Below are 10,939 nucleotides of genomic sequence, written 5' to 3' on the forward strand. Positions count from 1 at the left end.
GCCCCTTGGGTGGAGCTCCCGAGAACCCTTTGGAGCCTTGAGGGCCTTTTCAATCTCTCTTTCTCTCTTTCTCCCCCCCCCCCCATCCGCACGTGCAAGCCTGCCTAGCCACGCCCCCTTTTAACCCCGCCTGGAAGAACGAGTCCTCCGGGCTGGCAATTTCTTACCATAGAGGTGTCCCACCATAGAGAGGTCTCTAGAGACCATAGATATCTCTCTCTCTCTCTCTCTCTCTCTCTGTAATCCGGAAGCGCGCTCGCCCTCCGGAAATGACGAACTTCGATGCGGCCAGCTGGAGGACGCGGCGTTGCTGCTGAGGGAGGCGGTGGCGGCGGGGCTCCCCCGCAGGTACTTGAGCCCGAAGGCCGAGGAAGTCTCCCTTATCCGGGCAGGGAGCGCGGGTCGCCCAACCTTGCCCCTCCAGTGGGAGGTGGGTGGGGGACTGCAACTCCCATCGTCCGCGGCTTAGAGCAGGGGACTCCAAGGTTTTCTCCAGCCTGGGGGCCCCCAAAGTGCGCAAGAACTGCCATGGTTTCCCTTCCGCAGTCGGCCTGTTGCGGCATCATCAGAATAAGAGCTAGAAGGGACCTTTAGAGGTCATCTAGTCCAGCCCACAAGCAGGAGACCCTGGCCTATTAAACCAGTTTAACGTGCTTTTTTTGGAGGGAGGGTTATAAAACCAGTCTGTTTTTTAAGAAACCCGCAGTGATGGAGGAACACCCACTACCTCTGGTGGCAAGGAGTTCCACTGGTTAAATGTCCTCACTGTCAGCGAATTCTTCCTTAATTCCAGGTCGCTTCTCTCCTTGAGCAGTTTCCATCCATCGTTTCTTGTTTTCTGGTGCTTTGGAGAATAATTTGACCCCCTCCTCTTTGTGGCAGCCCCTCAAATACTCTGCTATCATGCGCCCCCCTCCCCCCCAGCCCTTCTTTTGAATAGAATTAAGAATAGAATAGAATTAAGAATGGAATAGAATTTAGAATAGAATAGAATTTAGAATAGAATAGAATTTAGAATAGAATAGAATTAATACAATAGAATAGAATTAATACAATAGAATAGAATTAATACAATAGAATAGAATAATTGAATTCAATTCAATTCTTTGTTGGCCAAGTGTGATTGGACACACAAGGAATTTGTCTATGGTACGTAGGTTCTCAGTGTAAATAAAAAGATTGGCCATACCGAAATTCTGCAACTGTTCTTTGTATGTTTAGGTCTCCAGGCCTTTGATCATCCTCCTTGCTCTTCTCTGCACTTTTCCTAAAATCTCAACATCTTTTTTGTAAGGGGACGACCAAAATTGGATCCATTGTTCCAGGTGTGGCCTTACTAAAGATTTATAAAGCAGTGCAAATACTTAACGTGCTTTTGATTCTACGCCTCTGTTTATACAGCCAGGGATCCTATTAGCTTTTTTGGCTGCTGCCGCAGACGGCTGGCTCGTGTCTAAGTGATCGTCCACTAGGGCTCCAAGGATTAGTGACTGTTTTTGAGCAAGATTTTGCCTAATCCAGGGGTGTCCAAACTTGGGAACTTTAAGACTTGTGGACTTCAACTCCCAGAATTCCCCAGCCAGCCACACTTGGTGAGGCCACACTCGGAATACAGCATCCAGTTTTGGTCACCACGATGTAGAAAAGATGTGGAGACTCTAGAAAGAGTGCAGAAAAGAGCAACAAAGAGGATTAGGGGACTGGAGACTAAAACATATGAAGAACGGTTGCAAGAACTAGGTATGTCTAGCTTAAGAGAAAGAAGGACTAGGGGAGACATGATAGCAGTCTTCCAATATCTCAGGGGTTGCCCCAAAGAAGAGGGAGTCAAATTATTCTCCAAGGCACCTGAGGGTAGAACAAGAAGCAATGGGTGGAAACTAATCAAAGGAAGAAGCAACTTAGAACTGAGGAGAAATTTCCAGACAGTGAGAACAATTAATCAGTGGAACAGCTTGCCTCCAGAAGTTGTGAATGCCCCGACACTGGAAGTCTTTAAGAAGATGTTGGATAGCCATTTGCCTGAAACGGTATAGGGTTTCCTGCCTAGGCAGGGGGTTGGACTAGAAGACCTCCAAGGTCCCTTCCAACTCTACTATTGTATTGTATTCTCCAAGGCACCTGAGGGTAGAACAAGAAGCAATGGGTGGAAACTAATCAAGGAGAGAAGCAACTTAGAACTGAGGAGAAACTTTCTGACAGTTAGAGCAATTAACCAGTGGAACAACCTGCCCCCCAAAAGTTGTGAATGCCCCAACACTGGAAGTCTTTAAGAAGATGTTGGATAGCCCTTTGTCTGAAACAGTATAGGGTTTCCTGCCTAGGCCCACAGGGGGTTGGACTAGAAGACCTCCAAGGTCCCTTCCAACTCTGCTATTCTATTCTATTGTAGTTCAGATGTATACATGTTTACAGCAAGGCAAACGAACCTTGCAAGTTTATGCCAGACATGAGAGATGCTTCATTGTCTTCTCCATTAACCGCCTTTCTTTTTGATTTTGATTTTTTTAAATCAAGGGGTCTCTGGATCCTCCTTGCCGCTCTGGACTCACCCCTGCCTGGCGCACCATGGTGTCTTACCACATCCGCGAGTACCGTCCCGGGGACTACGAGACCGTGCGGGACTTGTTCGCCACAGGGATGAGCGAGTACGTGCCCACCCTGTGCCTCCACATGCTGAAGCAGCCTTGGGTCATCCTGATCTTGGGTTGCATCTTCAGCCTCCTGCTGACCAGCTCCAAGTCCTTGCTCCTACCCATCCTGGCTATCACCTTGCTGCTGGCTGTCGGCCAGCAACTCCTGGGTTACATCTGGTCGATGTATATTGACCACTGCCTCCAGAAGGACCTGCTGGACATCCAGGCCACGTACCTGAGCGACAAAGGCTCCTGCTTTTGGGTGGCCGAGGCGGACGAATGCGTGGTGGCCACCGTGGGGGCCAGACCCTCCGAAGAACAGCAGGACGAGCTCATGCTGAAGAGGATGTCTGTACGGAAGGACTATCGGGGATTTGGCATCGCCAAAGCTCTTTGCAAGACTGTGATCTCTTTCGCCTGCCAACACGGCTATTCTTCCGTGGTGTTGAACACCCTCATGGTCCAGCACGAAGCCCGGGCGATGTACGAAGGCGTTGGCTTCCACAAATACCACCATTACATCCTCCCCACCGTCTACGGCAGGCTGGCCAACTGTACGATTTCCAAATATCGCTACGACGTCCCTAGCGCCGAGTGAGGGAAACCCGCCAGCCGGAAGGTTTTGCCTCCGGCGATGGGCTGGATCCGTCCTCTCGTCCCTTTTTCTCCTTTCCTACACCTGGGACCAACCACATCCCCCCCACCCTTGCCCCCAGGTGAAGCCAACCAAGGGCACAGGGAAGAAAGCGGTTAGATGTTGAAGATGCTGCCAAGATGCGTCTCCATTTCCAGATACTGATTTTTCAAGGAGGCCCTTAAAAATTGAATTGCAAAAGTTTTAGCAAGGTGGGTAGGGAGACCCCTCCCGTCTCCTTTGCAAGCGAGGAGGGAAAAAACTCCACATTTTCGTTCACAGAGAAGCAGGGATTTGCCATCCTTGGGGGTGAGCAATTTTAAACTCCCATGCGTCCAGAGAACGGTTCACACAACAGCTAACCCTGCCGGTGTGCCAGGAAAAGTCTGTTGGCTGCATTGATCCAGGGGTGCTTATTTTTTTGCCGGCGGCACTTGGCTCAATGGGAGCTGGGTTGTTTTTTTTCTTCATCTCATCCCATTCAGAAAAAAGCATTTTCTACCCTTTCTCCGGGATACGTAGCACCTGGCACCCTGCTGCGTTGGAGACGCAAGAAACACGGTCCCCTCATTTCCGTTTGCGGCTTAGAACGAGAACTCCTGCAAAGCCAACCCCACTGCTACAGGATTCGTACCAGTCCCCCTACAAACACGTATCTTGGGAGTAGCTGCTTCTCGCTGGGGTGGATTTCACCTCCTGGAACTCCCAGCCCGAACGCACCTAGGAGGCGCCCAGCTGGATGGGTGACTAAGCCAGTCACTCGCTCTCAACCTAGTCCACCTCACAGGGTCGTCGTAGGCTGGGTGACTTTGGGTCAATAACCAGGAGACATGGAGTTCTAGTTCTGCTTTATACATCAAAGCTGGGTCTGGCACTCACTCTCAACCTAAGTCCACCTCAAAGGGTAGGGGTGGCCCGGGTGAATTTTGCTCAGTAACCAGGAGACCGGGAGTTCTAGTTTTACCCTAAGCCCGAAAGCCATCTGGGTGACTTTGAGCCAGTCGTCAGGAGACAGAGAGTTCTAGTCCTGCCTTAGGTCCCAAAACCAGCTGGGTGACTTTGGGCAACTCACCAGGCGACCGTGAGTTCTAGTCCTGCTTTAGGCTCGAAAGCTGGCCAATCACTCCCTCTCCACGTAGTTCACCTCACAGGCAAATAGTAGGCAAATAGGAAGAGGAAGGGACCTTCGCCACCTTGACTTATATCTAAAAAATAATAAAAACGGGATTTTAAAAAATACTTAAAACTTGGTTTGGAAAAACAGCCTCGCTCGGTTGAAGAAATTGTGATGGTCGTGTTGCCGTTTTGAATGGATTGGGTCCATGGCTCCAGTCCTCATTGTGCCTACACTGATTTCTGAATGTCTCGCTGTCTGAGCTGCTTGTCCTGGGGGGGTTTTGTGCAGTGTGGGAAAATTAAATTTGATTATTCAATAAAGTTGAAATCTTTCTAAGCCTGGCCCTCGTTTATCTCAGTCTTGAGTTCGAATCTGAGGGGGGGAATTGGGGCGGGGAGAAGAGCAGCGTTAGCGTTTTCCGAATGTCGTTTCTGTTCTCCTATCGTGCAAGTAGGTGTCTCAGGGCCTCAGACGCTGAGCTTGTTGATTAGAAAGGTCGGCAGTTCAGCGGTTCGAATCCCTAGCGCCGGGTAACGGAGGGAGCTCCCGTGACTTGTCCCAGCTTCTGCCAACCTAGCAGTTCGAAAGCACATCAAAAATGCAAGTAGCAAAATAGGAACCACCTTTGGTAGGAAGGGAACAGCGTTCTGTGCGCCTTCGGGCATTTAGTCACGCCGGCCACATGACCACGGAGACGTCTTGAGACAGCGCTGGCTCTTTGGCTTTGAAACGGAGATGAGCACCTCCCCCTAGAGTCGGGAACGACTAACACATGTGCAAGGGGAACCTTTAGCTTCACCTTTTTCTAATGCAATTATATTTATTTGTTAACTATATTTGCCACCTATCTCGCCACGGGGCTGTGCTGGGCCGCTTACAACAATAAAATTGGGAGATTAAAAATATAAATATAATAATAAACCAATAAAAACAAACAATGGCACACAGGTGGTCCTCGATTTACGACCACAATTCAGCCCAAAATTTCCATCGCTGAAACATTCCCCCCTCCCTTTGGCGACCTTGCTTGCCACGGTTGGTAAGTAAACTGCTGCAGTCGTTAAGTTAGTCACCCAGTCGTTAAGCAAATCCAGCTTCCCTGTTTCCTCGCGAGAAGCTCACCAAAGGAGATCCCACGATCCACAGGGACCCCGCAACCATCGTAAATACGAGACAGTGGCCATGCCTCTGAATTTTGGATCACGGAGGATGCTGCACGGTCCTATGACAAATGGACCATACGCCACTTTTGTCCGTGCCATTGTAACCTGGGTCATTAACTGAAGCGTCATAAGTTGAGGACCACCGTGGAGGATTACCCGAATATACCAGATTGACGGATTTGATTTGAAGTCCATCCTGATTGCAGGTAGTTCTCGACATACAACGGAGGCAGAAAAAAATGGCAGCATGCCCAATTTCTGGTATGTAAAGGTGCCCCAGGTATTCCCGCTCACCCACCTGGAGTCACCTGCCACCAGGTGTACTTCAGGTTACCTTATGGCTGCCGCGGCCCTCTGCATCTCTCACCAAGTGGGGGGTTGGACTAGATGACCTACAAGGTCCCTTCCAATTCTGTTAGCCTCTTAAAAGTTTCCAAGTCACAAAACTTCTTTTTCTTCTCATTAAAAATCAAAACAAAATCACAAACTACATTTTATTGCCTTGCAATAATAAAGAAATAAGATTCCAGGCTAGACATGGTCTAATGGCTAAACATTAAAAAAAGGGGGAAGGCTCTTAATCTGATTTTTGATTGGTTTATCAGCCGAACGAAGTCAGTCATTCAACAGATTGGAGTACAAAATCCTCTTTTTTTTTTTTTTTGAAGGATAGCTGTTCTTCAGCGCCAAGGAACCTTTTGAATCATTTCCATTTGATTTAATCTAAAAAAGTGGATCGAAATCTTGCAGCTTCGATCCGGGTTTTAAAGGTTTATTACCTTTAAAACTGGAGTAAATGTATAGCAAAACCTGGATCGGAGCTATGGGATTTCAATCCGCTTTTTTAGATTAAATCAAATCGAAATGATTCGCCGTGTACCTATGAATTCCTTTTTTTTCATCTCTCGGGATCCTGCGGAGAGAAACCAATCTGGGTCCCAAAGATTCGTTTAACGGCCTCTTAGCTGAAATGTAGATTATAGAGGTGGAGCCGGAGCCGAGGAAGATCGAGGGGGGCAGCTTCAAAGCAATGTGGTGAGGGACAGGCCAAACCAGCCCAGGGGCCCTCAGGATTGGGACGGTTTCTTAGCAGGAAGATCAAGAGAGGGCAAGCAGTGGACACAAGGAGCCAGTGGCGTAGCGTGGGGGGTGCAGGGGGTGCCGGCCGCACCGGGCGCAACATCTGGGGGGGCGCCCTGACTCGCCCCGCGCCGCCCTTTGCCGGACTGTGGCCGCCTCTTTCCGCGCCCGGCTTGGCCCGCGAACTAAGCTCCCCGGCCCCGGCCCGCCCAGGCCCCTCCTGCGCACCGCCTACCTCCCAGCGGAGCCGCCAAGACCCGCCGCGCCGCCCCCGCGGGAGCCGAAGGAGAGCGGCGCTGCGCTCCGTCTGCCCGCGGCTGCAACGCCACCGCGTCCTCCCGCTCCGCCTGGAGCGCCCCGGGGAGCCGGCGCCTTCCCGAAGCCCCCGGTGCGCCTCCCACCCCCGCGGCACCTGCTTCCCTTCAGTCGAGCCTTTTCCCGCTGCCCTGTTGAGCTCCTCCTCAGGAGGAAGGCAGGAGGCCAGCATGGAGAGCCTCACTTGACTGATGCGGAGCAAGGGGCAGCTGCAGTCGGGCCGCCCTCAGGTTAGGGGGCGCAAATTACTTGCCCCGGGTGCTGACAACCCACGCTACGCCACTGCAAGGAGCGACAGAACTCAGACGATGAGCAAGGACCACCCCCTCCTGATCCAAGAGCACGGAGAGGGGAGAGAAGGCGCGAACAGCGCAGGCTGACCCCACATCTCGGGAGGAGAGCTCTCCACCACTCTTCACAAGGCACATCTGGAGAATGAGACTCACGGAGATTCTGTTGGGGTGGGGGCAGGGGGCATTTGTTGGGAACAAACGCTGAATTGGTACAGTTTGGTGTGCCGGTGGAGACATTTAGAGTTTGCAGGAACTCATTGTTTCTTCCTTGTTTCAAGGTCTCATTTCCCTGTTCCTTTGCCTTGTTGGACTGGGGGGGGGGGGGGGGGCGCACGACCGCACACTTTGCTCTGGGACTTGCCAAAAATGTGTGAGGGTTTGAGAGGCCATTTGGCGCATTAAAGGGGACTTTGAACTGTCAGCTGACTGTGTGACCTGTGTGCCTTGCCATCCCAGGTGACGATAGGAAGCTGGCATCACCTGTGCAGCAGGGAAATAATCATTCTTTTCTTTTTTTATGCTTCCCTCCTTTTAATCCGGTTGCTGCTCTTCTTGGCTGCTCTTCTTGCAAAGGCTCTGCAGCATAAGAGACTTCCTTCTTTCCAAGATCATGGCTGCCAGCACAGGTGGTCAGAAGACACCAACAGCTGGACACCTGGCAGCAGGTAAGGGAGGCAGGGTGGGCATATTTCTATCTATATTTCTATTCGATATTTCCATTCCATTCCACTCCCTTCTATTCCTTTTCCTATACCTATTCCTATTCTATTCTATTCATATTTCTATTCTAGTCTATATTTCTGTTCTATTCTAATATTCTAATTTCTATTCTAATTTCTATTCTATTCTAATATTCTAATTTCTATTCTAATATTATAATTTCTACTCTATTCTAATTTCTATTCTATTATTCTAATTTCTATTCTAATATTCTAATATCTACTCTATTCTAATTTCTATTCTATTCCTATTATTCTATTGTATTCATATTTCTGTTCTATTCTATATTTCTATTCTAATATTCTAATTTCTATTCTAATATTCTAATTTCTATTCTATATTTCTATTCTATTATAATTTCTATTTTAATAATCTAATTTCTATTCTAATATTCTTTCTATTCTAATATTCTAATTTCTATTCTATTCTACATTTCTACTCTATTCTAGTCTATATTTCTATTCTATTCCACTCCATTCCTGAATTCAATTCTATTCTAAATTCCTATTCCATTTCTATTCTATTCTTAATTGGAGCTGACCTGTTCAGAAGGCGGCCCCCTCTGTCCCTCTCCCTCCATCGCTTCTCTGTGAGTGACATTTGGGGTCCCCAAACCATGAACCAAGCAGACCCTCCTCCTCCTCCTCCTCTGCTTCCATATCTTCTGTTTTCCAGGACGGGAGAAGGGTGACTCGCTGGCGGGCAAGTACCACATCCGGAAGTACGAAGAGAGAGACTACGACATGGTGCGGGCATTTTACATTCAAGGGATCCAGGAACACATCCCTCGCGCGGTCTGGCAATTCTTCATCAGTCCTCAGCTACGCCTGGAGCTTCTGGCCGTCTTCCTCCTGACCTACCTGTGTTCGGCTTCCATTATCACCTTCCTGGCGGTCGCCTCCCTCCTCTTGGCGGCTGGTGCCCTTTGCATGAAGAGGGTGTGGGATGAGTACCTCCACCACGCCCTCACCACGGACATGATGGACATCAGGAGGACTTATCTGGAGCGAAAGGATTGCTGCTTCTGGGTGGTGGACACCGGAGAGGAAGTCGTAGGCATGGTGGCCGTCATCACTCCGGAGAACCCGTCCTGGTGGGGCAACGCCCGGGAATTGCTGCGCCTTTCCGTGAAGAAGGAGCATCGGAGACAAGGGCTTTCCAAAGCCCTCGTCAAGACCGTCATCCGGTTTTCTGAGGAGCGCGGCTACCAAGAAGTCGTCTTGGGGACCTCCATGGTGCAACATGCAGCTCATCGGGTCTACGAGAACATGGGCTTCCACAAAGTCCTGGAGACGTATCCCTTTCTCTTGGCTAGGTTGGTGGGCTTCTCCGTCTACTGGTATTACTACAAAATCCCCAACACTCACTGAGCTCCACCTGAGGTCACAATTCACCTCCTTGGACCCGGTTGACTCAGCGGGATTGCTGGGTCAACTTTCTCCCGGTTGGAGTTGAGCCAAGCCTCGGAAGAGGCTGCGTGTGAGCTGACGTTGTTTCCCAACGGAAGGGTCTTTGATCTCTGTGCTGTCAGTCTGGGTTGACATACCTGGCAGGATGTCCCAGTAGAGCCTGCTTACAATCTGTGGATTGCCGGCCATAGGTTCCTCACAAAGGCCTTCTGGTTCAAGTCCTATTCTCCTTCATCGGCCAACAGCTTTTAAGAGAAGGAACATGCTGGACCCTTCATTGCAAATCCCAAATCTGTAGCAGGGAGGGAGGGGAGGGAGAGAGAGAGAGAGAGAGAAACATAGAGAGACAAAGAGAAAGAAAAGAGACAGAGAGAAGAGAGAGTAAGAGAAAGAGAGTGAAAAGAGAAAAACAGAGAGACAAAGAAAGAAGAGAGAGAGAGAGGAGGAGAGGGAAGAGAAAGAGAGAGAGAGAGTAGGAGGACGGGGGAGACAGAACAGGAGAGGGAGAGGGAGTTGGAGAGAGAGAAAGTGAAAGAAAGAGAGAAAGTGAGACAAAGAGAAAGAGTGAAAAGAGAAAAACAGAAAGAGAGAGAGAGAGAGTAGGAGAGGAAGAGAGAGTAGAAGAGAAAGAAAGGGAGGGGGAAGAAAGAGACAAAGTTAGAAAGATACAGAGAAAGAAAAAGAAAAAGAAAGACAAGAGGAAAAACAGATAAAGAGAAAGAAACAAAGAGAGAGGAAAGGAGACAGGAAAAAGAAAAAAGACAAAAGGAGAAAAAGAAACAGAAAAGAGAGAGACAAAGAGAAAAAAAGAAAGAGACACAAGAGAGAGAGAGAGAGAGAGAGAAAGGGAGAGGGAGGGAAAGATCCTCCCAACGATTGGTCTCAAACTGGGAGAAGCTTCATCTCCTTGGTGCCTTTAGGACTACAATTTCCATGATCCACAGTCAAGCAGGTTGGGTTGACAGGAACTAGAAGCCAGCACAGCTTTGATCTGGAATTTTAAAACTGCTCAAGCACAGCTTCAGATTTTGGCCTTTTAACGTCTGTTTGTTTCATTGTTCACTTTATTCCCTTATAAAACTCCATATTTTCAACATTTAAGGAATTGTCCTCTTTATCCTTCAGCTAAGCCTGAATCCTCCTGCGTCCCCCCCAGGTCGGAAGAGAAGGGGGGGGGGTGCAACCAGGGTACCTTATTCCGGAGCCCATGGAGCATAAAGGGAGCCCATAAAGGGGAAATGTTTTTAAATTTTTTACAAAACCAAATTTTTAAAAAGAAAAACAATCTCGGATGTATACTTCATGCTCTATACTTTGTGTGTATAACACAAATGCCATTACATCTCAACTATAATAACTGTTACGAGCTTGTAATCAATCTAGTATTAAATTAATTGCTTGTGTATATTGTTTCGTTATTGTTTAGATACTAATGTGCATTATTGTTTTTATTCTCTTTTACAGAAGTACCTGTCCTCTTTTTAATATATTTGCACGTATGTTTGAACGTAATTAATAAATGTGAAAGGGATCAGATAGATAGATGACAGATAGACCCAACAATCTGGGTCC

General features: G+C 48.6%; 1 protein-coding gene across 1 annotated transcript; it reads left to right on the plus strand.

Moving 5' to 3' along the window:
- The first annotated feature begins 201 nt into the window (after window positions 1–201).
- On the plus strand, window positions 202–10,884 carry NAT8 (N-acetyltransferase 8 (putative)). Its single transcript, XM_081960306.1, has 5 exons — window positions 202–348; window positions 2,518–3,230; window positions 7,782–7,903; window positions 8,634–9,277; window positions 10,493–10,884. Exons 1-5 carry the CDS (start codon window positions 283–285, stop codon window positions 10,583–10,585), a joined length of 1,638 nt encoding a protein of 545 aa, XP_081816432.1. The 5' UTR covers window positions 202–282; the 3' UTR covers window positions 10,586–10,884.
- Window positions 10,885–10,939: the final 55 nt, after the last annotated feature.

This window comes from Natrix helvetica (genome assembly GCF_964273705.1).
Source record: "Natrix helvetica genome assembly, chromosome: 7".
Classification (NCBI taxonomy): Eukaryota; Metazoa; Chordata; class Lepidosauria; order Squamata; family Natricidae; genus Natrix; species Natrix helvetica.

Bases quoted from the DNA above. Each gene is read 5' to 3' on its own strand.
- NAT8 (XM_081960306.1), top strand. From the start codon at position 283: ATGCGGCCAGCTGGAGGACGCGGCGTTGCTGCTGAGGGAGGCGGTGGC. The intron at 349-2,517 runs GTACTTGAGCCC...TTTTAAATCAAG, and splicing joins GCGGCGGGGCTCCCCCGCAG to GGGTCTCTGGATCCTCCTTG. The intron at 7,904-8,633 runs GTAAGGGAGGCA...TCTGTTTTCCAG, and splicing joins AGCTGGACACCTGGCAGCAG to GACGGGAGAAGGGTGACTCG.